At 55.5% G+C, this 25698-nt stretch overlaps 1 protein-coding gene across 4 annotated transcripts; it reads right to left on the bottom strand.

Moving 5' to 3' along the window:
- Positions 1-6264: 6264 nt before the first annotated feature.
- Positions 6265-24571, bottom strand: AMOTL2 (angiomotin like 2). Of its 4 annotated transcripts, none has more exons than XM_014537513.1 (10): positions 24183-24571; positions 20708-21499; positions 17897-18200; positions 16743-16887; positions 16332-16424; positions 12069-12364; positions 10594-10898; positions 9625-9842; positions 8864-9040; positions 6265-8072 (listed from the first exon to the last, which is right to left on the bottom strand). In XM_014537513.1, the coding sequence occupies exons 2-10, from the start codon at positions 21436-21438 to the stop codon at positions 8014-8016; spliced, it is 2328 nt and encodes a 775-aa protein (XP_014392999.1). In that variant the 5' UTR covers positions 21439-21499; positions 24183-24571; the 3' UTR covers positions 6265-8013. The 4 variants fall into 4 exon arrangements, with proteins under 4 accessions (XP_014392999.1, XP_005863620.1, XP_014392997.1 ...); XM_005863558.2 differs by having other exon boundaries at positions 8864-9043; positions 24183-24570; XM_014537511.1 differs by having other exon boundaries at positions 8864-9043; positions 24349-24570.
- Positions 24572-25698: the final 1127 nt, after the last annotated feature.

The raw sequence follows: 25698 nt of genomic DNA, 5'->3' as shown, positions 1-25698 counted from the left end.
GCCCATCCAGGGGGCTGGAGCCACCCCAGGGAGCTGCAGGCTGTGCAGGATTCAGCGGGGTCATCCTTGGGTCACCCCAGCACAGGGATCCTCATGTCATCTCCCCTTACAAAGCCCCTTCACTTCCTGCTTCCTGCCCCTCAACACCAAGAAGACTTCAACCAGCCAAAGTCCAAATTTGTAAAACTCCTTTTCTTAAAGCTTCTCTCTGGAATGTACCTTCCTCAGATGTGCGTGTGGCTCACTCCTTCAGCTCCTTCCTATCTTTGCTCAAATGTCACCTCACTCACCACCCTTTTAAAAGTGCAACTCTGTCCCCAGCCTTATCACCTTGCTGTAAATTTCTCATCTCTCTTGTCCTCCTTTGCTTCCCCCCAAAGCTCTTACCACCTTCTCACACAGTGTGGACCAGTGTGTCCACCAGGAGAGGACAGGAGCACAGACATTGTGAGCAAACAGTTAAAACTATAGATATTCTAGAATCTACAGCAATTTGACATTGCCGGGAAATCCAAATGCAGATCAGAAAAAAGATGAACTGGCTTTTCGGCAGCGAGGGTTCAGGAACCATTGTTCTGATACACACTATAAAACGTCTTCAGTTTTCTGTTTGTCTTCCCCGACTCTCGGCTACCTGAAGGCAAACTCCAAGGACAGGATTTGTGTCTGCTTTGTTCCCCTGCGATCTCCCCAGCACCCACAATAGTGTGTGCTTCATGGATAGTTGGTGCTTCATGGACAGTTGTTGAAGGAGCGAATGTGGAGGAGGGAGTCTGAGAGGTGAAGCCTCACCAGTTGGACGCAGTACAGAAAGGCAGCAAATGCTCCCCGTCCCCCATCCCGCTATGAATGAGCACAGTGCTCTGGGTCTGAACCCCTGTGAGTTTTGCTTGGGACTCAAGTACCATAAAGTGCAGCTGGGAACTGCTGCCCTGGTGAAAAGTGTTCCACCCTGCTCCTGCGCCTGGCCTATGCCTGGAGGGAGCCCAGGGCTGGCAGGGTCACACAGGAGCGGCTCTCTTGGGGGCGGAGGGAGTTTGGCTCCACCAGCCATTCCCACGGTTGGGGCTGGCTGGGGCCCACGTGGCCTGCTGTGCCTGGGCCTGCTTCATGGGCCAGCCATCCAGCCGGGCTGGTTCTGGGCTCACACATCAGCCATTCCTCTCCACCTCGACCTAAGCCCTCAGGCTCAGCTTCTCCTTTTCTGACCTCAAGACCATACCCACAGAATCTCTTTTGTTCTCTTTTACTGCCAGTGAACCCTGGGGGGTCTGGCCAAGGGGGAGGGGCATGGGCGCTCTGGCCAGAATACCCTAAGAGGTTACTGTCCTGACAGGTGTGACCCCAGCACAGGGACAAGGTGTAACCCCTGAGTAATTGAAAAGGTGATTTCTATCTCCTTTCCTGCTCTCTCTCAATCAAGCAGAGCCACAAGTCTCACCTCTCCTCCCTCTCATGATCTTGGGGAACATAAAGGAGAGGGGAGGCTGCCAGGAGGAAGTGATGTTCGAACTGAATTTTGATGGATGGGTTTTGAGTTAAAACTCAAAAGAAAGGAGAAAAGAAGTGAGAAAGGCATTCCAGAGAAAAGGAATGGCATGTGCAAAGGCCAGGAGGTAAAAGAGATCCCGGTGCACTTAGAACCACCCATCTGTTGTTTGTATGGCTGGATGTGCCTGGGAAAGTGATGGAACCCAGAGCCAGAAAAGTAGACGAGGGGCCCGCTCTTGTCAAGAATACTCATTTAGCCAACACTTGTGAGAACTTTATGATAGGAACATAAAGATACCTTATTCATCATTATACCTTTAGTACCTGCCGCAGTGCTGGGACCATGGCAGGAACTCAATAAACATAGATAACAGGAATGAATGAATGAATGAATGAATGATGGCAGGCCACTTACAGAGAAGTTAGTCTTGGTGGGGCCGAGAACCCAAACCTTAGAGAAAAGTGTCTAGGAAGGGGAACTGTTTTTCTTTATTTTAAGTTAAAGAAGGTTACTTCAGTTTTCAGGGCAAACCTTAGCTGTGGCTTAGGCAGTTAGTCACTCTATGGGCGAGATTTTGGCATTTTGGCTGCTGATGCAACATGCTGTGAGGATTTCCACAGTGCATTGTCTTGAGCAAGCAAAGGCTGCTGAGGAGAGACTGGGCAGGGCCTCCTGGAGCTAGAGAAAGAAGGCCAAACTGATGCAAGGAGAGGCCAATCCATGCAGGGAACTGTCTGCAGTGTTGCCCAAGCACACCTGGAATGTGCCCCAGGTAGGGGCCTTTGGACCCGCATGAGGCCTTTATCTGAGGACAGTTCGTGACTTTTGGCCGGCTCGGAATCAAAAGCTGACAGACATTCAGAGGAGAGGAGCATGTGTCCCTGCCACAGTCGAGTGGCGTGGCTCTCCAGGACACCCAGAGAGTCAACTGTGAGATGTCCCCTCCTCCCCCCAACCCCCAAACTCTGTCTGGGGCTGGAGACTTGTTTGGTGGCTGAGATCAGGGTGCAGATATGCACTGGCCACAGATCTTGTCCTTGGCTGGCTGGCCAGCCCAGCTGTCCAGGCTCTGTGGTGTTATCTGTCCCCTGGACTTCAGGGCCCCTTGTGGGCGCCTCAGCCTCAGGGAAGAGGGTTATAATGGGGACCCAGAAGCAGTGATTCCATCTGCCCAAGTTGGAGAAAAACTGCTTTATTGACCTCCAGTTCCAAGCCTCCACCTGGGAGGGACGGGATGGGCCCGAGTCCCGGGCACCTCCTGGAGCTTCATTCCTTTGGGGAGACACAGTGCCCATCCCCAGACGCAGGTGTACTGTCAGTTAATAAAGCTTATGCCTCGAGCTGCGGGCCTGAACAAGCCCCTTCAGAGACTAATTTTGTATTTTCCATTTTGCAATCTTTTTCTTAAAGAGGGTCCCCCAAATTATATAAGGTCAGGCCCCACAAAACTGAACCCACCCCTGCCAATGCTCCTTGACTTTGGAAAACCTTGAGCAGACAGTGGGTGCCTGGGGGGTCAGGGCTCACCCTCCTTCCTGGACCTCCGACCAGGACCTCTGCCCGGCAGCTTGGGGGCAGGTGGTGGAGGGCTCTAGCCCAGAGCAGACAGTGTCCTCTCGGCGGCCCAGAGGACTACCGCTGGGGCTGGTGGGCTGCGTCAGGTGGAAGGAGAATGTCAGCTATAGAAAGGTCAAAGGGCATCTTTGAGGGGGCCAACAAGTGTGAATGCACCAGATCAAATACCACTTATAACTGTGTCTATATGGCTCACTGGCAGGGCATCTGGTGATCACCCACAATCAGCCACTGGCTTAACATGGATGTTGTAAAAAAAATACCACTAAACTGTACATTTTAAAAGGGTGGATTTAAATATTTTTTATTTTATTTTATTTTATATTTTATTGATTTTTTACAGAGAAGAAGGGATAAAGAGAGGGATAGAGAAGTAGAAACATCGATGAAAGAGAAACATCGATTCAGCTGCCTCCTGCACACTCCCCACTGGGGATGTGCCCGCAACCAAGGTACATGCCCTTGACAGGAATCGAACCTGGGACCCTTCAGTCCGCAGACCGACGCTCTATCCACTGAGCCAAACCCGTCAGGGCTTAAATATTTTTTAAATTCATTTTTAGAGAGAGAAAGGAAAGGAGAGGGAGAGGAAGGGAGAGGGACAGAGAGGGAGAGAGATCTGTTGCCTCCCACATACACCCCTACTGGGATCAAATTCACAACCTGGGCATGTGCCATGACCGGGAATTGAACCCGTGACCTTTCAGTGCAGGGGATGACACCTAACAACAGAGCCACACCGACCAGGGCTAAAAGGGTGGATTTAATGGTGAGAGAATTATATGTCAACTTTTAGAAAAGGATGCTGAGAGCTTGGTTGCTGTGGTGCTTTCCTTGTGTGTTTGATCCGGATGTGGTGGGTTCATAGAGACACTGTATCCTGGCTGGGTCCTCACGGAGCTAGGAGTCAGGAGGGTGACATTTCAAACAAGCTTCCTGTCCAGCTGGAGTCCCTGGAGGCAGTAGGTGGCCTCAGCCATTTCTGGGAGACTAGGTCCCCATTTGCTGCCCTTATCTTGGCGCTTTTCGCCAAGCCCTCTGAGCTAACAGATGTTTGAGCCAGGGACAGAGTTAATGATTAACCAGGAGGAGAGAGAGAGGAGAGGGCTTGGACACACTCATAGGTAGCCTTCTGGCCTCTGGAGCACTTGGGGCCTCTTGTGAGCCACACCCCCAGCCCTGGTGGAGGCAGGGCAGGCAGGACCGGGCTGTCCCTGGCAAAGAAATTTGGCTTCCAAAGGGCCCAGCAGAACCACCTGGAAGACCCAGGGACTGGTCCCTCATTGCCCAGGCCCCCTCATCACAGGTGCCCAAGCACCACACTCTCCTACCCAGGGCCCGCCCAACCCCACCAGGACCTACAACTCCACCTGTTTCTCCACCGGTTCCGGAGCTTTGTCAGGCTAATGTACAAAGTGCTCTGGGAAGTGGCTCCTCAGACCCACCCTTGACTATGTGGCTGCAAGGGCACCAGAAGATTTGGGCGCCCCTCACATCTTTTACTATGACACGCTCAGGCACACATGTACACAGACGCATACACACACATATACACGTTGGGCAGGCCGGGTTGATTTCTTCACTTCCCCGGTCTGTGCCAAGAAAATATTAAAGTGACTCCTGAGAGACCAGCTCTTGCAAAAGGCACAGATGCTTCGGAAGTCCTTGGCCAAAGGTGAGGGTGGGTGGCGCTGTCAGGGCTTCCTGCACCTGGGTCTGAGCTGCCCTCCCAGGGCTCTTTAAGGGGGCAGGTGGAGGTGAACAGGAACTTCTTTGCTAAGCTGGTTTTTGAAATGCCACAGGCACTGCCATCTTGTTTGGACACCACAGTGTAGCCAATGGCTGGTGTGGCCAAAGGAAGCGCAGTGGGAGCAGAGTTCCGCCATCCAGGCCACCTAGTGCATCCTGGGAGGGCCCGATCCAGGGCCTGGTAGGAGTAAGGTGGGCATGGATGCTGCCAGGTGGAGAAGACAACTTGGAGAGGGCTGGGGTGCCCAGGGGGTGGGGTTTGTGGCCTCTGTGCTGGGTGGGGAATCCTGCATGGAGAGCTGCCCGTTCCATTGGCCCCGTTACCATTTGCAAAGTTGCTGAAAAAAAGTCCTTGGAGGTTCCCAATACTTCTGACTCCAATTATTATGGGCAGAGAGGCTGGCTCAGGAAGACATATTCTTAGGGTCCTACTCATCACTCACCAACATGGCTGCTGAGTCCCCACACCTGCTCTGAAAGTGCTCCGCCCAGAGCTGCACAGTGACTGTTCCCATCAGGTGCCCACATCCTGATTGGGACCTTGGTGTCAACGGGCCCATGGAGGCAGGTACTGTTTCCGATACAACACCTGAGACTGAGAGTGTTTTTCCCTTCTCTGGATTGAAGTGACATGCTTTCCTGAGCTTGAGGCAAGAGTGGTGAAGCCACAGCAAGGGAGAGAGGCAGTGCCCAAGAACATGCCATACAACACCCTCTGCCCACATCCAGGCAGAGGGCAAGCATGGTGCCCACTCTTTCAGAGGGTCCCAGACCACTTTCTGTGATGGGTGGGGGTGAAGAGAAGACAGGAGTGTGGGGGGACGATAAATCCACCTCTGGGCACCCACTCCTACTGTGGTCATCAGTGTGTGGCCACACAAAGCCGGTTGGGCAAAGCCACCTGGAGAGGCTGCCATCTGTCAGACCCTCTAAGGCTGAAGTGTTCTCCATGAAAGTGCAAAGAATGCCAACATCCTTCCCGACCGGCATGCCTCAGTGGTTGAGCGTTGATCTATGAACCAGGAGGTCAGGGTTCGATTCCTGGTCAGGGTACATGCCCAGGCTGCATGCTCGATCCTCAGTGGGAGAGGTTCGATTCCTGGTCAGGGTACATGCCCAGGTTGTGGTCTCGATCCCTCGTGGGGGGCGTGATTCTCTCCCATCGTTGATGTTTCTATCTCTCTCTCCCTTTCCCTTCCTCTCTGAAATCAGTAACTGGCACCCTTCACTCCTCGACACGAGGAATGGCAGTGACCCTGAGCCGGCTGTGTATGGACATGCTCAAGCCAACATTTAAGAACCGAGGCACACAGGAGCACGGGGGTGGGGTGTGGGGGTACCGTTCAGGGCTGAGTGGTCAGACACTATGACATGGATGGCTCCCACCCAGTCCCCATCCCCTTCGCGTTCCTTCTTTCTCAATGCAGTCTCACCTGTACAGACACCACTTTTAATTCTTATTTTTTATTAAAATACTGTAATACCCAGTGGAATGCAGCAGCAATCCTGGTACAGGGTGGCATAACAAAACAGCCATGTTTACATTTTAAATATTTACGATAACTTAAACATACAGACACACATCATGGTCTTTGGCAGAAAATGTTCACAGCACAAAAAAATACTTTAAAAGAAATACCAAATATTAATCCAAAATATATTAAGTTGTGTGTTTTTTTTCCTTTCACAATACTTTTTTACCTTTTTTTCCTCCTTTTTTTTTTCTTTTTGCTTTGTAAACAATGCACATGAACCAAATGTATTTTTCAGCTATAAGAGGACAAGGGGGTTTTAAAAAAATATGCAATTGTCCAGCAAATGCAAATGTTCAAAAAGGAACCATGGGAATAAAATAACACATACAGAACTTAAAAACAGGAAAGGAAAAAACAAAGATTCAAGGAGAACTAAAAACAGTCAAGACAAACTGCTCAAGCCCACCAATCGCTCCAGGGGCTGAGCTGGGGCAGAGGGGTGGACAGAGGTCAAAGTCAGTGCTGCCGGCAGCTGCCACGCGGATGCTTCGTTCTAATTCCAAGCACTGGCCCTGCTTCCGGGCGCCAGGCACGGGTAGCTGGAGGAGCCAGCCTCACAGGTGCCATTCTGTGATGGGGGCCCCCCTTCAAAGAACTGAGTCACATCTTGTAGCTCATTGACTAGTTTTCACCAGCACCGCTCCCTCGCTCAATCCTTCCAGGTGGGAACAAAGACTCTTCGAGAACTGGGTGCAAGAAAGCCCACCGTGGCAGATGTCTGCGTGCGGTGGCTCACTTCATCTGGCTCAGGGTCATAACCAGACCGACAGGATGTCCCAGGGACAGGAGCTGTGGAGCCATTGCACGAGGCTGGTGATGGCGAGGGTCCCATGGGTATTTAAAACGGCTCAAGATGGGAGGAAAAGACAGCGAAATATTCCGTGGATCAACCGGTATCAAAATCCATGGGCCAAGAACTTGAGAACTAACTGGGAGGCTGGTCAGAAGTTCCAGGAACCGTGGCAGCAGGGATGAGAGCACGGAAGGAGGGACAAGTCCGAAGCAGCACGCTTCAATCTTCTGTTCCACAAGCAAGGGAGTTATGTACAAACTGCCCAGCAGATCCCAGTCCACTAATCAGCCCCTGCCCACTGCCAGTGAGGGGGTGATGCCGTGGCTTCTGCAGGACTAACACCTTCAAACGGTCCCCCACAGGAGCAAGTCTTAGTGGTCCCAAGGAGGCAGTGAGGAGCTGAGGAGCAGATGAGGTTGGCTGGGACCACACTTAGCCAGAGGGGAACACCATGGCCAACTCCATTACCGAACCAGCCTACCTATTGTCCATGGGCAGCCATCCTTGGAAGTCAGCCCCTAAACCAATATACCCCCCTCCCTTCCTCCCTGTCAACTGGGGACGCACAGGGTCCCAGCTCTCTTCAGTCGATACCCCAGCAGCAAAGCTTGGGCAGCAGGTAAAGGCTGAATCCTCATTCTGCATGAGCCTGGGAAGAACGTGGGGCTAAGAAGCAGGGTCTTCTGGGGCACAGGTACATCCCTCTCTCCCCGTAGCATCCTTCCTAAGCTCCTGGGACCAGATGGCCAATGGGAATGAGTGCCCGGCTGGGAGAAGTGGGGGAGCAGCAGTTGGAGGGGCTGCTGGAATGGCTGCGAATGGCAGAGGAGAGCAGGGAACGGTACCGAGTCTCTGTGGCACCCACTCTTTCAGATCAGTATCTCCACCATGTCTGACAAGTCCTGGACTCTCGATGCAGCAACAGAGTCTACAGAGACGAGAGCATAGGCACAAACATTAGCCTGTGTTTCCAGACCACTCTGTTCAACTCTGGTACATCCTGAAGACAGGATCTTTCTCCACCAACTTTTCCCACCTCAGCTCCCAGGGACCTGGGTTCCCATGACTTGGCCAACCAGGCACAATGCTCTGCTCCCTCTCAGCTCTCCACCCAGACTCCCAACCTCCTGCATGGAAGACTCATTTGTTTATAACTTTGAACTCCTTGGAGGGCTTGGAGGGAGGGTGGAGGGCCCTGAGGGAGGCAGGCTGCTACATTCTTTTCATGCCTGTGGTTTTCTGAGCCGTGAGGCACAAGCAAATATGCAAAGGCTAATGTGAAAGGGAGCAAAAAGTTTAAATGGCATCTTCTCAACTTTCTCCTTCCTGGACTCTTTCGAAAGGAAGTCTTCCAACTCGAGAGTGCCACCGGGATAATTAGCCAATCTCCATGGTCTTAGATATTTAGATCGGCAATTAAATGTGTAAGGAAGACTAGGAGAGAGGAGATAAAGTGTCTCCCATGGGGTGGCTTTCTTTCTGAACTCTAGATCTGTCTGTAATCAGGGTTTTCTGTTCCTCTATTCACGCACCCAACCAGCCCTCAAGTTCAAACTGAGGTGGGCCATATGCCCTGCTGGCCAGGCACTGTGCAGGGCTCCCCTGGAGTGGAGGCAATGAACATAAGGGGTCTGGGAAGGAGTGTGGTACGGAATGCAGTTCGCACCCCAATGTGTCCTCAGCCTTGCTAGGCACAGCAGCCAGGAAGTAGGGACTTACCCAGTGAGGCTGTCCTCTGGCCACTGCTGCACCCCAGAAGGCTGTCGGGCTCCAGTCCCAGGCAGGCCGGGGTGCTGTCCAGGAGGCCGTCAGTCTGGGTGCTGCCATCTCTGCTCCCGTGTTTGGCATGGGCAGGAAGGGGAGCTGTGGCCACTGGCTCCTCCACAGGAGCCCTGTCTGCTGGAAAGGCAGAGGGTGACAGTTATTGCCTTGTCCACAAGATGTGCCCTCCACCCCCCATGAGGAAGGACACCCCAAGTTAACTGCACCTATTGTGAGCAAAAGGTGCTGTAGGTTACTCTTGGTTGGCAAGAACTTCAATTAGGACCAAATATGTTTCCAAATGGGAATAACTATCAGGCTAGATTGGTTTCCAAAGGTTTTGAGTGATAGAACCCTTCTTTGTAGATAAAATCTTAAAATCAGCAGGGATTCTAGAATTTCTAGGGCATCTGCTTAGAAGGAGTGAGTGTAGGGGGCTTGCCTCAAAGGTGCCTTTGCACAGAGAGCTTTATTTTTACTTAGATGCTAAGTGTCTGGGCACAGAGGGTGATGAAATGTATGGGGGGTGAGGGCTGCAGCACCCCACTTCACGCTGGCGAAGACAGCTGTGGGAGGCAGGATCGTTGGAGTTAGCGAGTCTAAGCTGGCTCCCAGGTAAGGGGTCAGGAAGCCCTGGTTCCTCTGAGCTTCAGTTCTGGGAGGAAAGGCCTCAGAGCAACCTACCCTTCTACCTGTGCCACCCACCAGCCCCTGCTCACCTGCAGCCAACCAGGCAGGGGCATCCATTTGCCGCTCACTAGAGGGGAGCGCCTGCCAGCCCTGGGTCGCTGTTGCTGCAGCCGCGAAGACAGATGGCACGGACTTGGCGGGCCGCAGGGAGCCCTGGGGGGCCTTGCTGGGGTCTTTCCTGGAGCGCTGCTGCAGGACCTTGATCACCGCATCCTTCTCCAGGATCTGGGCGTGGAGCACCTTTAACCTGAGGGGAGAGGTCATGCCCACATCGTCAGACCCACAGACCCAGCAGCCCCCATCTTTACCACCTGGTAAACGTTGGCGGGAAAGCCCTCCCTACAGCCAGGCTGGACCCAAGTGCCCCTGCAGCGGGGCCAGGAGGGGGCCTTCGGAAAGTTCATCAGAGGTCTGGATTTCGATGCTCTAAAAACCACCCCTTCCTAGACCAGCAAAGGCAGGTCATCAGGGGCGGGTCCTGGACTCATCTGATGATAGCAATGGCACAATCCTCGCCCTGGGGTGCAACGCCAGAGCTGCTGACCATCAAATGGGCTCAGTCGATGTGCTTGTGCCTTCGAGTCAAACACAGGACACATGAAATCGAGGGGCCTCTGGCATTATTGCTGGAGAGAAAATGCTAGCTACCCCCAAGCCAGGGACCCAGTCCACATTCCTTCGGAGTGGGACATGGTGTGGCCTCAGTTGGAAAGTCTCTGATTTACATGGTGGAAGGGGAGCAGGTAGAGACACTGAGCCTTGCGGGTTCCAGCACCTCCACAGCCAGGGTCTCCTGGGCAGGTCCAGGGCTCAGTCGCTATCTCTGGGAAAGGACATGCATACAATGCCTGGTGTGCCCAACACACAGGGCCAGCTCAGAAGTAGGAGGGCCTGCTGAGCCATGTGGGGAGAGGGGACTGTTCATCAGAGATTAAGAACTGGCCACTGCTACCTCCCTCCCCACCTCGGGGGCCCTGGCCTGGCCTGCAATGCCGAACCTGCTTTCCATCTCCTGATGCCTGTGGCCGCCGGCGAGGAGGCCCTCATTGAAGCTGCTGCTGGGTGAGGGCTGGGGGGAGTGTCGGATGAGAGTGGTGTCGCGCTGGGCAGCGGCGGTGGCGGCTGCGTCCATGGCAAACTGCCTCATGGCACATTCCTCCAAATACTTCTGCTCCCACTTGGTCATGTCAGCCTCCAGCGCCAGGATCTGCTCCTCCTTCTCCCGCAGTTGCTCTGATAGTCGCAGGGCACTCAGTTCTGGGGACCCACCACTGCCACCACCGCTGGGGGTGCCGACCTGTCTCTGCAAAGCAAGGAGTACTGTGGTCAAGGATGGAGGCTGGGGTGTGCCGGCCACTGGTGCTCACCCCCAGAGGACTCTGGCTTATGCGTGTGCTTGTCCAGCCACTCGCAGCACACTCCTCTCCCATCCTGCGTCCACCCAGAGACAAAGGAAGTGGCAAGGACCCCACATCCCTGCCCCAAATCCTGTGGCCAAGGGTGTGGGAAAGACCAGGTCTGCCTCTGCACAGGCGACCACATAAATTAACCTCTGAACTGGGAAAGGAGCGCTCTGCATAACGCCACTTGGATAACAGGTGTAAACCAGGACAGCACTGGCCATACCAGGAGGCTTGGTCATCCTACCTCTGTGGGAAGCGTAAGGCTGGGAGTGGAGACAGAACTCTCTATCTAGTCCGCAAATACCAGTTATTTATACGGTACAAAGTGAGGGCAAAGGTTTAGGATCTGGGTGACCATCTCCCTTGATCGTGGAGTGACACATAAGAGCAGCTAGTCTTGCCTTAACCGGTTTGGCTCAGTGGATAGAGCGTCAGTCTGCGGACTGAAGGGTCCCAGGTTCGATTCCGGTCAAGGGCATGTACCTTGGTTACGGGCACATCCCCAGTAGGGGGTGTGCACGAGGCAGCTGATCGATGTTTCTCTCTCATTGATGTTTCTAACTCTCTATCCCTCTCCCTTCCTCTCTGTAAAAAATCAATAAAATATATTAAAAAAAAAAAAAAAGAGCAGCTAGTCTTCTATATCAAAGATCCAAAACCACTTTTTCTAGAGACCAAGAACACCAACCCCTGCTGCTCCTGAGGACAGAATCCCAAGTCTTGAGTCCCCGAGATCAGCACGAGGCCGCGTGGTAGAGCCTCTGCTGGGACTGGAGGTTTGGAGGAGCCTGGAGCCAGGGTAGAGGAGAGATCACCCTTGCTTTCCAAGGAGCTGCTCCTGAGGACAGAATCCCAAGTCTTGAGTCCCCAAGATCAGCACAAGGCCGCGTGGCAGAGCCTCTGCTGGGACTGGAGGTTTGGAGGAACCTGGCAGCCAGGGTAGAGCAGAGATCACCCTTGCTTTCCAAGGGGGCCTTGCCTGCTCTGTGCAGGGGCTCCTAGGGACTTTGAAACTGTCCTCTCCAGGGGCTGTCCCAGCACTGCCACCTCCACAGGGCTCCCCAGCTCACCTGCTGGGCACGCAGGGCCTTGAGTTCCTGCTCCAGGCGCGTGCGTAGACGTAGCTCCAGCTGCTCCCGCTTCTCACATGCAACCTGCAGCTGCCCGAGTGCCTGCTGCAGCCGCTCCACCTTCTCCACGTAGGCCTGCTTCTTGCGCAGCTCCTCCTCAGCTCGCGCCGCCCGGCCCTGGGCGTTGCTCAGAGCCTGCTCCAGCAGCTCAGCGCGCCGCCGCTGGTCCTCGATGGCACCACGCAGCAGTGCTATCTCCCGTTCCAGCTTCTCCTGCTCCTGCTGCTGCTCATAGCCTGCAGGGAGAGAGGGGGGCTCGGTCAGGGACAGCGGCCACCCTGGCTGGCCCTACTGGGTGCCCACGGAGGGCCAGGCTCCATGCTGACTGCTGGGTGAGCACACTTGCATCTTATCCACTCAACAACCCTAAGAGTTGGGTACCAGTATTAACCACATTATGGGTGAGGAAACTGGGGCTCAGTTTAAGTTAGGAGTCAATGGCCACGCAGGACCAGGGCCCCGGCAGTTGTCTCTCTAGGTTACATTCTCTCTCTGCTGGGCTATGGCCCTGCCAAGGGAGAGCCCCAAACACTGTCCACTTGTACCAGGTGTCATGGTTTCTAAAATACATTCACCATTTCCCTTGAGCCTCAGAAGGACACTAGAGACTGGCCAGACAGGAACTGTGATGCTCATTTACAGATGAGAAAACGGAGGCTCAGGTGGACTGTGACATGGACATCGCTCAAGTGGGAGGATGGAGGAACAGGGACGAGAACCACCGTTAGCTAGCCTACAAGCTGGGCACCTACACTTCCTATTCTGCCGAAGCCTCCCATAACAGCCCCTCCGAGGTAGGATGTGTGACCTCCAACTTATAGGGGAGGAAACAGAAGAAGCGAACGGTACCGCCAGGTGGGAACACAAGTCAGCCTGGCTCCCCAGACCAGGCTGCTTCTGGCTTTAGTATAAAACCCTGCACCCAGGGCCTCCCAAAGTGGACTCCAGGGCTCATTCTATGGACCCAGCATGCCCCCCTCACCCCCGGCCCCATTACTTTCCATGGCCCGTGGGGACCACTGAGATATGGGCATCCAGGCTCATAAAGAAATGCAAACTTTGCAGCACAACGAAAATGACGATGGTCCAAAGATTTGTGTCTGAGGTCGCAGCCATCCTGACTTTTACATCATCCTGTTAACTGTCCAGGAGAGCTCAGTTCAGAGACCCGCTCCATTAGCTGGGCCAAGCAAGACCTGAGCCAGACCACGGAATCCTTCAGCTGATGCTCTAGGCTTAAAGCCACCTCCCAGGCTTGCCTCGCCCAGGCAAGCGTGCCCACTGCCTGCCTTGCTGGAGGGCAGAAGGGGGTTGGGCCCGGGGCCTGCCTGAGGCACTCAGAGGCACTGGAGCGGCACTATCACCGCACAGTGGGGTTTCGGCTGTAATGAGACTGCCCTGTACTGTGCCGGTCCGTGCAGCAGCCATGTGGCATGTGCGGCCAGTGAGCACTGGAAATGGAGCTGGTTGGAGGGAGAAACTAAATTTTTCATTTTATTTAATTTTAATCTTGTGTCACGTGTGGCTAAGTACTACTGTAAAGGACAGTACGGGTTCTGGGACAGAAGACTGGACACTTGGGAACTGGGCAGGCAGAAAAGGAGGATTCAATTACTCGGGGCCCTGGGAGAGGAGAGGGAGGTCATCGACGACTCAGGTCAGACTATGGATTTCTGAAGGCTGGGCCCAAAGCCAGCCTCATTCCTTGGTGTGGAGGGAAAAGATGGAGAAGCTCAATACTATAGAAAATTGAGTGTTCATACTGGGCCGGCTTAGCATTCAGTGAGTGGGTGGAGAGGGTAGGCAAGGCCAGCAGACTGAGAGTTTGGACCTAGAGGCAATGGCCCTCTCCTGGGTGGGTTCGACAGCACAGCTCGTGGAGTTTGCAGGAGGCCTGTATCTCATCCCAGTCTTATCATAACTGTCCTCCTGTCCTAAAGAACTGCCAAGGGGGGTAGAGCTAGGAGAACCAGGTGGCAGGGCTCACGGCCAGGTCCCCAGAAAGGGCCGGGCACGACCAGAGCAGGGAGGGCTGGGGTCTGTAGAGCTGGGGTCTGTGCGGCCAGCCCGGTAGGAGGGGCAGTGGCACTGGTGATCGGGATCACACTTCCCCCCTAGTGGGGGGTGGAGGAGAGGCTGAGGTCACCCAGAGACATTCTCCCTGAGAGTTCTGTGTTTCCCCATGGCTATTAAGGAGCAAGGAAGAGTCGTTTGGCTTTCCTCAGCCTTTGGGGCGGGGTGGGAGGTCTTAGCTTTCTGCTTCCAGTAGCTTCCTGCCGCCTCACACACCTCTAGGGCCCTAGCAGGGGTTGGGAGTTCTCAGGCCTTGGCCATCCCCAGCCACCAGGATAAAACCATGGTCCTGCCAGTCTGGGAGGGAATTTTCTGGGTGGAGGAAGCCTGCGGGGGGCAGGGGGGTGCGGGGGAGGCAGAACAAGCTGTGGAGGGAGCAGGGGGATGCCCTTTCGCCTTGAGAAATCGAGCCCCTCCCACCCCCCACCTGCACACTCCACTCTGCCTTTGGGTCAACTCTCTCCTCCCAAAGCAGCAGCGGGCGGGGAAGGGCCAGGTGAAGGGGGCAGGGCTGTGCAGCGAGGAAGCGGAGGGGGGACGGCCCACAGCAGAACAGCCCAGCGGCTCTGGAATGCCAGGCATCCAGGTCACCCGCGGCTGCGAGATTACTGGCTCCAGCGAGGAGCCAAGAACAGCCTGGCGCTCGCTCCCCAGGGAGCGGAAACGCCTCCAGGCCTGTTCCCCCACGCCCCTCCTCTGCCGGCTCCCAGAAACTCGCAGTGACTTCCTTTGTTTGGCAGATCCAGGGCCCAGAAGTAGGCCCTTTCCTACCAGACACCCCTATTCTGCCTCCTCCCAGCAACTGGTCCTCTCCAGACCCCCAAGGGCTGCAGCCTCTCCTTATTCCCCCACCACCCATCACCTCCCTCCTAGAGACACAAGCCATGGCCACCTCGCTCCACCCTGCCAGTACAGCCCAGCCCACCTCCTGCCCCACCCCACCCCCTTCAGTGCTGTGTTCACCCATTCCAGGCCCTGAACTCTCCTGGAGGAAGAAGGAGGTGCTGCCAGTCAGAGCTCACTCCTCCTGCGGCTCCACCATTTCTGGTCACTCCCTACTAGCCGTGCCAACCACAGTAGGCTTCCTGAAGGTTCCTTCCTCAAGGCCACCCTCACCCAGACACCAGACACCCCCATTCCTCTTCTTGCACCCCCCAAATATCACTATAAAACAAAGTAGGATCATACAGTAGGAGCTCAATAAATGCCTCTTTGATTGCTACAGCTTCCTGCTGCTGAGCTTAGTGCTTCCTCTGCCCCCACCCCACCCCCATGCACCTCTCCTTGAACCTTCCAGCTGTCTCTTCACCTGTGGCCCACTCTCCATTCCTGCCATTCCCACAGAGCCTCTCTCTCTGGCCACTGGGGACCCCCTAGTCACTGGTCTCCAGGGCCAGGGTACCCTGTTCCCTCGGATCTGTGGCTCCTTTACTCTGTTCCTTCCTCAAGCTTAGCCCCTCTCTCCTCACCTCCAGGCCACAGTACCTTTCCAGGCCCGTTTTCACCCTCCGCGCAACACTAGCACAGTGCAGCTGAGGAACCAATGAAAGACTGAGTGGAATAGCCAATAATCAACTCATCTGCTCTTCAAGGTGGCTTCGATCAACCCCTGGAGAGAAGCCTCCCAGCCCCTTTTGGAGGCTGCACCTGTTGGTTAAGCTCCAGGAACCCATTTTTGCTGTCTTCAGGTGCTGCCGTGCTCCTCGGCTTCTCAGCTGTGCATTGAGGATCCCCAACCCTTCTGTTGCCTGAACCTTTGGGGAAACTCAGGCGCTTCCTCTCACCATCTCCAGAGCGATCCTGCCTCCTCCACTGCCCACTACACCTCTGCTTCCAAAGGACACTGCACTGATGGTCAGCAACACAGCTCAGCAAATCACTGCTCGCCAGCTGTCCCTTCTTGTATTCACTGATCTCCCCAATAAATAGAGAACCAAATATTCTTTTTCTTCGGAAGGCGCCCCTTGCCCCAAGCCCAGTCCAGTGCTCGGCGCATAGTAGGCACCCAGTAAACCTGTGCTCAAAGCCCTGTTTGACAAGGGGAAGATCCAGTCCTTACTGTCCAAAGGGGCTTCCATGGTCCCACCACCCATCCACCTGGCCAGGCTTCTGAGTGGGACCCCTACTCACTCTGAGCAAGCAGCTTGGCCACCATGTCCTGACTGCCGGCCTGGGCCTCCTGCGTCTTGCTCGCCAGGCGGCGGTTTGCAGATTCCAATCTCTCTGTTTGAAATAAAGAAAAGATGCTTGAGTATCCAATGAAGCTGCCTACCCAGGTGTCCCCTGGAATCCTATCTATGGGGCTGCATCCTCTAAGGTAGGGATGGACTCATAGGGGAGCCCCTGGATCAGCTCAGGGCCTGATGAGGAGGGAGCAGCTAAGGCCACATAAATGCGAGTTCCACAGGGGGCTCCAAGGTCCAGAACTCAGAACGAGCATCTCCATCAAGGTGGCCCCCAGGGGTCTCAACCTGGCCCTCTTTGAGTCAATTTACACTTCTTTTTGCAGAGGACAGTTCCAGCTGGGTGAACGGCTCTCACCTCTAAGATCCCGGTTGAAGTCCTGCAGCCTCCTCATCTCACTGTCCATCTTATTCCGCATGGTCTTCTCCAGGGCCTCCCGCTTGGAAGAGGCTCTCGTCAGGCTCTCGTGGGCCTCAGAGAGCCGCTGGACTTCACTTTCCAGCTGCAAGAGGCAGACAGCAGAGCTGAAGGGGAGAGCTCCCGGGCTGTGTGTGGCTTCAAAGCCCCCTCCACAGGCCCAGGCTGATCTGCTCTCCATCAGAGAAGATGAGAGGAGATGATGAAAAACGAGAGCAAAAAATCCAGGTGGTGACAGTGGGAGGGTCAGAAACTTGCAGCCTCGGGCTGTGGACCAGACTGCTGGGACCAGCAAGCCAGGGTCCTGTCAACCTTCCTAAGGCCCAGATGCCTAATGAACCCAAGACTAGGTACCTCCAGGGTAACTAAACACAGCTTTTCAATCTGAGTCCAGTGGGCCAGCAGTGGGCACAAAAGGATTCCAGCCATGTTCTGAGGTTTAACCTATTTTAGACACCACAGGACAGCCACGGGAGGTTTGAGGCCACCAGCTAAAGCTGAACACACAGCAGTCGACCTTCACTAAAGAATGGGGCACTGGACCCCCGTGTGAGTCACCTCTGCCCAGAGTATTTGCTCCTCTGGCCATCGCCATCCACTGTAGAGGGCCAGCCCGGCCCAGCTGCCCCTCCCACTTGGCTGCTGGCAGGTTCCGCACGTGCTCCTAGCTGGCCTGTGATTCCAATAAGTCGCTCGTTTTTTTCCAAGAGGAGGGGCTTTCTCTTTGGCTAGGATTGGCCTAGAACAGACTTGCTGTTGTGTGGGGGACACAAAGGGCTCTCTGTGGGAGGTGTCCGCGGGAGGGGAGGGGTGCGAGTGTGCAGGGAGCTGGTGAATGAGCTCTTTCTAATCACCCCTGGCCAGCAACTGCTCATGCTCCAGACCTGCTCTGCTGGCCTCGCGGCTGCTCCCCAGCTGTCTGGAGTCAGCCAGGGAGGGTGCATGAGGGATTAGGGGGTGGGGGGCAGAGGGACGAGTAGAAAGCCCAGCCAGACAAGCTTTCAGACTCTGCTGCCTCCCCTTCGACAGCCCACTCCCCAGTCAGCCTTCAGGTCCCTTCCTCCCCCTGCCCCTGAGGCCCCAGCAGGGCCTACCTTCTCCATTCGGCCAGCCTTCTCCACTGAGCTCTCCAGCTCTCTTTGTAGTCTCTCATTGTCCCTCTGTAGCCTGGCATTCTCCCTCAGCACAGCCTCCATCTGGGCCAGGTGGGCACTGCCCGAGGTGGCCGAGGAGGCCTGGGTGCTTGCTGGCCCCTCCACCCCAGGTGGACTGAGGGACCCTAGTGGGCCATGGCCCAGAGCAGCTGGGTGTGGGGGTGGAAGGTGCTCCTGGGGTTGCTGCAGGTACTGGTACTGCTGCTGCTGGAGGAATACAGGAGGCACCTGGGCCTGCAGGATCCTGGGGAACAGAAGAGATGATGCTCAGAGACTGCACAGACCCCCCCCCAGAGCAGCCCTGGGTCGGCCCAGCCCTCCTGGGCATACTAGAAAGACAAGTCAACTCAGCCTCCCCACAGTGGGAAAGGCCTTTTCCACAAGGTGTCAGCCGAAGACCCTCAAGGGCTAGGAGAGCAGGGCTAGAGGGGATTCGGGCCAGAAGGCTCAGCCTGGGCAGTCCTGGGCTTTCTAACCAGTGCTTAAAGAAGGCATCTTTAAAAATACACACTGGAACCTTCTAATCAAAGGCAGGTTCTTTTGGGGTCTGGAGGCCACATCCATCCTGACTGAGCACACCGCCTTCCAGGTCCCTGGACCACGTGGTGGCTGAGCCCCAGCAGCTACCTCTGTGTCTATTATGAGCCTCTAGTGTCAGGCGTCACGTGACATTAGCACCTGCCAGCGGGGCACACACGTTTTTCCCTCCTAGTTCGGGGCCCTTGCAGAAACATTTTTAGAAGACTGTGGCTAAGGTTAGAGTGGCGAGACAGAGGTCAGAAGGAGTCTGAGCTCCAGTCTGACAAAGTAGGCATTTAAATCCCCAAGGTGCCAGCATGGCTCTGCTAGATCCTGAGGGGAGGCATCTCTGGCTTCAAGGGGGTTTGCCAGGGACATACAGGCCTGGCAGAGTGCCGGGCCTACAGCAGGTGCTACCATAATGGTGGCCCATCCTCTCCCTCTCCTAGTGGGGACCGCAACTTACTCTCTGTTTAAAGAGTAAGTGTGACCCAAACACTGCATTTCCTTAGGTGGAGGGGCTGCCTCTGGACTACCACCAGAGCCTGAGTTCAGGGACAACGCTTGACTGGCTTCTAGCACTGGTGTATCTCAAGCCTCAGGGTCTTGTGTTGAGGGAGGGAGCAAAGAGCAAGTGGCCTGTGACTCCAAGTGTAAAACAACAGATGGTCTCCGTTTTGCCATGAATTGTCCAATTCCCAGAAACCCCACGAAAACTTAATTCCACTTCTGGGTCCATCATCTCAGTCCTCATGCCTGCCCTCCCCTCATCCCTTCCCCTGCAGCCTTGCTCCCTTGTTCTTCTCAGGACCCTAGGCTAAAAGGCCCTGCCTTCAGTTCCCAACACACAGTCCTCATCGGATCGGCTAAGGCAGAGCTTCCGGTGAGCGCTGAGCAGAGGGTCTCACTGAAATGCCCAGTCCCCCTGCACTGCCTAATGCGGCCTTCTCGGGGTGACTTCACGGAACGTGCTCCCCCTGCACCGGGCCTGGCAGACACAACTGGCATTCTTTGGGGATGACTTAGCTCCCAGAAAGAATAGCGTCTCCTTTCCCTTCACACTTGCTCTCCCTTCCCTGCCCCCTACCTCCCTTTTTTTGTTCTCCTGCAAACAGTCTACTTCCTTTCCACGATATTATCTTTTCCTGACAGGGTTCAATAAGGCTGGTCCCAAAGAAGAAACCACGACTCAGCTTCCGAGACTTTCCCCAGCCCAGCCCTGAGAAGGGAGATAAGGTAGGGGGCCTGGGAGGTAAAGGCTGCGGAGAACCCACAAGGCTCTCTGGTTCCTCCAATACCAACATCCTCGCGTCACTAATTTCTCGAGAGCAAGGAAAGGCCAACTGGTGGGAAAGTGGGTGACTAAATGAAGAATCAGCATGCACGAAGAGAAGCAGACTTTGACCTTGAGCCATCAGAGGAATGGAGTGTGCAGATCCTCAGGCCCCTCTGGGAAGGGGGATCCTGGACCCCCGTGGGATGACTCAGGGTGTGTGAAATGAAGAGTGTGTCAACTTCATTTCTAGGAACCCCTATTTCTGCACTCTCTGGGCTCCCTGTCTCCACGCTTGTCCCTTAGACTCCACTCTCTAGAGGCAGCCAGAGAGGCCTTTTTAAAAAGGTAAGCCCATCACATCCCCTTTAGAATGAAACTCCATGTCCCCCAGCAGCCTCTCAGAGCCTCCACAGAACGGGGCTCATCTAGACCCTGAATCCTCTCCCCCTCCAGCCTGCAGACACATGGATCACAGGGTTAAACATGAAAGGAAATGGACAGTAGAGACAGGGCAACTCTGCCCTGGTGCAGAATGGGAGAGGTCTCTAAGGAGGCCATTTGGTCCTCCCTGCCTCCAGTTAGGCACACCTCCCAATACGCAGAAAAGGAGGTCCCCTTCTTCCCACTTAACTTAAAGCTTGGCAATGATTCCCAACCCTGCCTTTAGCAAGTTCTTTCTGAGACCTGACCTTTAACCCCCTGCTGTAACTCGTACCCCCTGGGAACACTCGTTAGTTGATGGCTATAGGTAGGTAGACAAAGGTGTCCATGTCCGAATCAAAGCAAGGGATGTCACCAAGTTCTCCTGTGACCTTAGCTAAGTCCTGCCCTGGGCATTAGCTCCTCCGTCTTGGGAAGGAGCCGTGACACAAGGGGCTCCGGAGGCTCTCTATCCTGGGAGAACTACCCTGACAGGAAGTCAAGAGCTCGAAAGGGCACGGTGGGCAGTTAGTTACCTGACTTCAGCATGCTGGAGGTGTGGGCTGCCGCGGGCGCGGTACCGCGGGTCGGTGACAGCCGTGGTGGTCTCGTGAGCTAGCATAACGTGTGGGTACTGAGGTGGAGGTCCACGGGGCTCCGGGCCCTCAGCATGGGGGCCCCTGGGTGGGGGGCCCTGCTGATTGCGGGCCAGCTGTGGGAAGCTGTGGGAGGAGCTCATGTGGCTAGGGGCCCGGGCACCGTTCCTCTCCAGGGACAGCTGCAGGAGCCGTTCACTCAGGGAGCGCACATGGCCATGCCTCAGCTCTCGCAGGGCCTCATCTTGCCTCCGATTGCCTCCAGGGCCCCCTCGGGGATCTTGGTCGCCAACATGTGGCCGGGGCCCTGCCTGCTGGGCCGCATAGTACTGCAAATGGGCTTTCGCCTCCTCATAGGTGGGCAGCTCCTCACCCTTGCTGGGCTGTGGGCACAGCCGGTAGAGGGGATTCTCTGCCAGGTGGGTCTCACCGCCCTGGTGCTCCTGGCCCTGGGGCTCCTGCCTTGTGGCCTGCTGCACCTGGCTGTCCTCGGGTGCCAAAATCTCCAGGGAGGCTTGGGGGCTCCCTGTGCCCCCAGCTCCAGCCCCACCCCGCAGGGCCTGCTGCTGGATGGCCAGCAGCGTGCGTGTCTCAGTCAGATTGCCATAGCGCAGCTGCTCCTGGATGAGGCGGTGCAGGACTGTTCCAGAGGAGTCTTCCAGCGTCCTCATGCTTCCTCAGCTTGCACACACCTACCCAGACAATGGCCAGAGGCACGTGGCCCCAGGGCACCTGGGAAGAAAGAAAGAAGAACAATGAGTGGGGGCACATGGGAAAGGGATGAACTTTCCATTAGGTCCAAAGTTTAATGGTAAAGAGCAAGGCCTAGAATTCCACACAAGCCTGAGTTCAACCGCCAGTGCTGCCCCTGATTAATGAAAGTTATTTAAGCTCTGAGCCTGTTTCTCCATCAGAAAAAACGGAAAGAATAAGGCTTGCTGCATGAAGTTGCAAATTAAAAGAGGCAGTGGCTGTTGAGTTCTGGTGCACTATAATCTTTGGCAAAGGATTGCCATTATAACTATATTCATGGGGACTTACTATGCCTCAGAGAAAGACACCAGTACCTAGAAGGCAAAGCAACCAGAAACCATAGCCTCCTGCAGTCAGCCACCCATCAAAGAGCCTGATGAGAAACTCCAGGACAGACCTAGATCAAATCAAACCACTTAGCTGTCCAGTCCAGGGGTGCACAGGACCCCACTTTATTGGCAGGTGATAAAGAATGAGTCCAATCCAGTAGAAGCCCTGGGCAAGCAGCCCCCAGCACCCTCTAGATTAAATAATGCACGCCTGAGCTTTAGCTAACACCACCCTTTACCCTGTGGAGCCCTCTTTGTCATGGGATGACCTTGGCAGTCACTTTGCAAGGTAAATAGAAAGAAGGAGAAATGATTCTGGATTGGTGAGTAAGGGATGAAAGAAGAGACACTACAATAGGGCAATGGTTCTGTGAGATGAGGCAAAAAGGTGCGACCCATCAAGGTTTGTGGGTCAGTTACAGAGCCTGTGTGTGTTGACAGTATCTGTATGGGCACTCAAGGGAAAAAGAAAGGATGGACGTCTTTGAGTTTACAATTACCGTCAGCCACCACACACACACACACACACACACACACACACAGGCACACACACACAACTTGGAAAAGCCCCCTATGGTCCTCTAGCCACATAGCAGATGGGCACTCAGCATCTGGACATCAGTAACACCCACTTGAGCCAAATGGAGGAGTAAGGGAAGGAGGGGGTGGCTCTTGGTTGCAGGGACCTGGAGCTGGAGGATGGGGGCTGTGAGTGCAGGGAGATTACGTCTGAAGAAGGTGTTCCCTTTGGAGCTTGGGCTCCCAGTGGCTCATGCCTGGAAGGCGGCCTTCCTTTCCACAGCCTCCTCCAACACAAACCTCCAAACTGGGATTCAGGGAAAGCCAAACAAAACCCACACCTCCACAAGGTCCTGTGTGCATGGGAGGAGGGGAATGGGAGGAATGTGGCCCTTCCTCTGCCACAAAACTAGATCCAGTGGCTGCTGCATTGCGCTTGGCAGGTTGTCAGAGCAGCCATTCCTCGTCCACTCCCTCCTCCTAGCTGCCCACAGCTGAGGAGCAGGAGATAAGTCTGGAGGACATCTCTGTCCCCATCCTTCCTGGCACCCAAGCATGCCGTCCCCTCCCCCTACACACTCCTGGAGTGGACAGGCAAAACTTCAGGGCTACCAGAGGCAACACAAACAAGAATCAGTTCGCCCTAGAGCAGCGATTTTCAACCGCTGTGCTGCAAAGAGGCACACTGGTGTGCCACAGGAATTTTTAAAACATGCAATACCTGACTATTTAGTCCGGGGCACTGACCTCTTTTCCTTTAGATTGCCAAATGAAAAAACGACAACAGCCAACACAACAATAGCCCTCCAGTGTGAATGAATCAAAATTATATCTATTTTTTTTTGCCAGATCGGCAAAAAAATAGAATTTTCTTGGTGTGCCGCAGAATTTTAGCAATTAGTTTATGTGTGCCAATAAATGAAAAAGGTTGAAAATCGCTGCCCTAGACTTTCACCCGCCAGGCATTTCCTAAGTCCCTCACTGTCCGCCTGACAGGGGACAGATTCCCGACCTCCTTCCCCCAACGATGTGCCTGGGAGCAGGGAACCCCTCCTCCGGGCCTCTCATCCCGAGTTTGTGCTCGTCAAGACCCTCAGATGCACATCTTTTTAGCCGAGCCGTTACTGAAATCTGCGCCCCCCACCCCACCTTCGCGGTTCACGCCGGCCGCAATAGCGCGCCGGCGTCTCGGAACCCCTCCTTTCCAAGCCAGCACCCATCTCCGGCCTTTGCCAGGGCTCACGCTCGTCTAAGAAAAGAGTGAGGGTCTCCCCAACCGCACCGCAGCCGGGGAGCCCGCCCTACCCGCACTCCCAGGCGACTACAAGCACTCGGGGGGCTGTCCGTGCGCCTAGAGCCAGCGGGCGAAGGTAGCCGGTGGCCCAGGGAGGTCTTTTAAGTGTCGCGGGCCCGCCTCCTTCCCTCCCTCGCCAGCCCTCTTTGTTTTCCGAATGCCCCAGCGCTGACGTCAGCGGGCTGGACGGCAGGCTGCATTCTTTCTAAGTGAGAGCCAAATCGTGGCTCCAAAGAGGATTTTCCAAGGAAGACAAAGAGGAATTCTTGGGCTAGTTGGGGGGCAAAGGCACCTGTAACCCCCACCGAATCAAATCAGCCCCAGGGCCCTGAGACTTGAATTCGAAACGGCGCCTCTAGTGCTGTTCCGCGCCCCTCTCCTCGACCCGCGACCCAAACAGAACCCCGCTCTCCCCAGAGGCTGTCCAGTTCCCCAGCTCCAGGGAACCCGCGCGCCTTCGAGAACTCCCCCACTCCGGGAGCACGGTGCGGCCCCCTGGGGCGGGGAGGCCCTTGCCCACCTTTGTCACTGCCTAGAAAGGGCTCCCTTGCCCCCCGATGAGGATGCTGGGTCCGCCGCGCTCCTGCTCTCGGAAAAGACCCGGCCGCGCCAGGGCACGGGATTCGACTGGGGCGCGTCCCTGCCGGCCCAGTGCGCTGCCTGAAGCGCCGATCGGCCTTCCTTACCGCTGAGGCCCGCGGGTGCTCAGCGCCGTCAGACCCGACGACCTAGCCCGGCTCTTCTCGGCTCAGCTCGGCGGCGGAGGTGTGCACTCGGCGGCGGCGCCGATGCTCTGGCCGCTCGGGCCCCAGCGCGCAGCCTCAGGGTCGGCCCGCGCTGGAGGCGGCTGCTATGCCAGGAATGTGAGAGTTTCAGGTTCCCCCTAGGGATCAAAGCGAACCACAAATAACCTCTCAGCGCGCCGCCTCCTCCGCCCTCCGCCCTCCGCCTCCTCCCGCTCCCTCCTCCCGGCCCCCACTGTCCTCCGGGGAGGCGGCGCTGCGGGCCTGGCGGGGGGCTGGCCCTGTTCCCGGGCTGCTCTGGGCTCTACAGGACCTACTGTGCCTCTCCCCGTCCCGCTCCCCGCCTCCCCCTTTCCGCTCCGATATGCTTTGCCTTCGGAACTGCTAGGGGCAAATTAATCCGACTCAGTCCAATACCTTCCCCAACCCCGTCTCGGCCTTCCTATCACCCCTTCATCCCACGGGCGGGATGACACAGAGGAATGTACCCCGCGTGTCCCTGAAAGATTCCAGGTTTCCAGGTGTCCTTGCGGGAGAGGACTGGGCAAGGGGGTTGGGGGGCTCAGTGTGTGTGTGTGTGTGTGCGCGCATACAGGGGGAAGGAGGGCTGCAAAGTCACATCTGCCTGGTTGGACCGTGCACCCTTGGGAAGAGAAGACTTTGCTTCCTGCCTGGAGCCCTTTCCTAACCCCCACTGCTTTCACCGCTCTCGGCGACCTTTGAATTGCACTTTTATTGTTTACAGACACCTTTGCCAGCTCTTTTAGGACCTGTCTCCACAGGAAGTGTGAATCTGGGTTTGAAAATGTACCAGTTAACGTGATCCACCGAACCGATTGAATCACCTGCCGCCAGGCGCTTTGTCCAACTCTAACCGAAGAAGGCAGTAATGGGCAGCTCTTTACGCAGAGCGCCCGGTGTGCCACTACCCGCTCTTCTAGTCATCCCACTCGGCCCTCCCAGTCATCCTGCCAGGGAGTTCTGTTACCATCCTTGTGTTATAAACGACACCAAGTCTCTGAGAGGTTAATTAGATCGCCCCGGGTCACACAGGGAATAAGTGATGAAGCCAGGTAACCACTGGGCTGCTTAGTTTCTCGTTCTCAAAACCCTTCCATGGCCACCATAATCCAGGCTCCCTAGAGGGACAGGCCAGGCTCTGGGAGCCCACCTCTCCCCATTTGCCCTCTCTCTGGTCCAGTGTCTTCATTTCCCCCTATATCCCCTCCAGCCACCAACACCCCCCATGTCCACTTCTGTTTCTCCTCTGGATGGAATTCTCTCCTCTGCATT

Source organism: Myotis brandtii, unplaced genomic scaffold, assembly GCF_000412655.1.
Source record: "Myotis brandtii unplaced genomic scaffold, ASM41265v1 scaffold18, whole genome shotgun sequence".
Taxonomy (NCBI): domain Eukaryota; kingdom Metazoa; phylum Chordata; class Mammalia; order Chiroptera; family Vespertilionidae; genus Myotis; species Myotis brandtii.
This window is presented reverse-complemented; position numbering and strand designations above follow the sequence as displayed.

Excerpts from the sequence above, each read along its gene's own strand:
- AMOTL2 (XM_005863558.2), bottom strand. The coding sequence starts at position 21,438 with ATGAGGACGCTGGAAGACTCCTCTGGAACAGTCCTGCACCGCCTCATC. Across the intron at positions 16,888-17,896 it reads AGGCTGGCCGAATGGAGAAG|CTGGAAAGTGAAGTCCAGCG; the intron begins GTAGGCCCTGCT and ends TGCCTCTTGCAG. Across the intron at positions 16,425-16,742 it reads CTTCAACCGGGATCTTAGAG|AGAGATTGGAATCTGCAAAC; the intron begins GTGAGAGCCGTT and ends TATTTCAAACAG.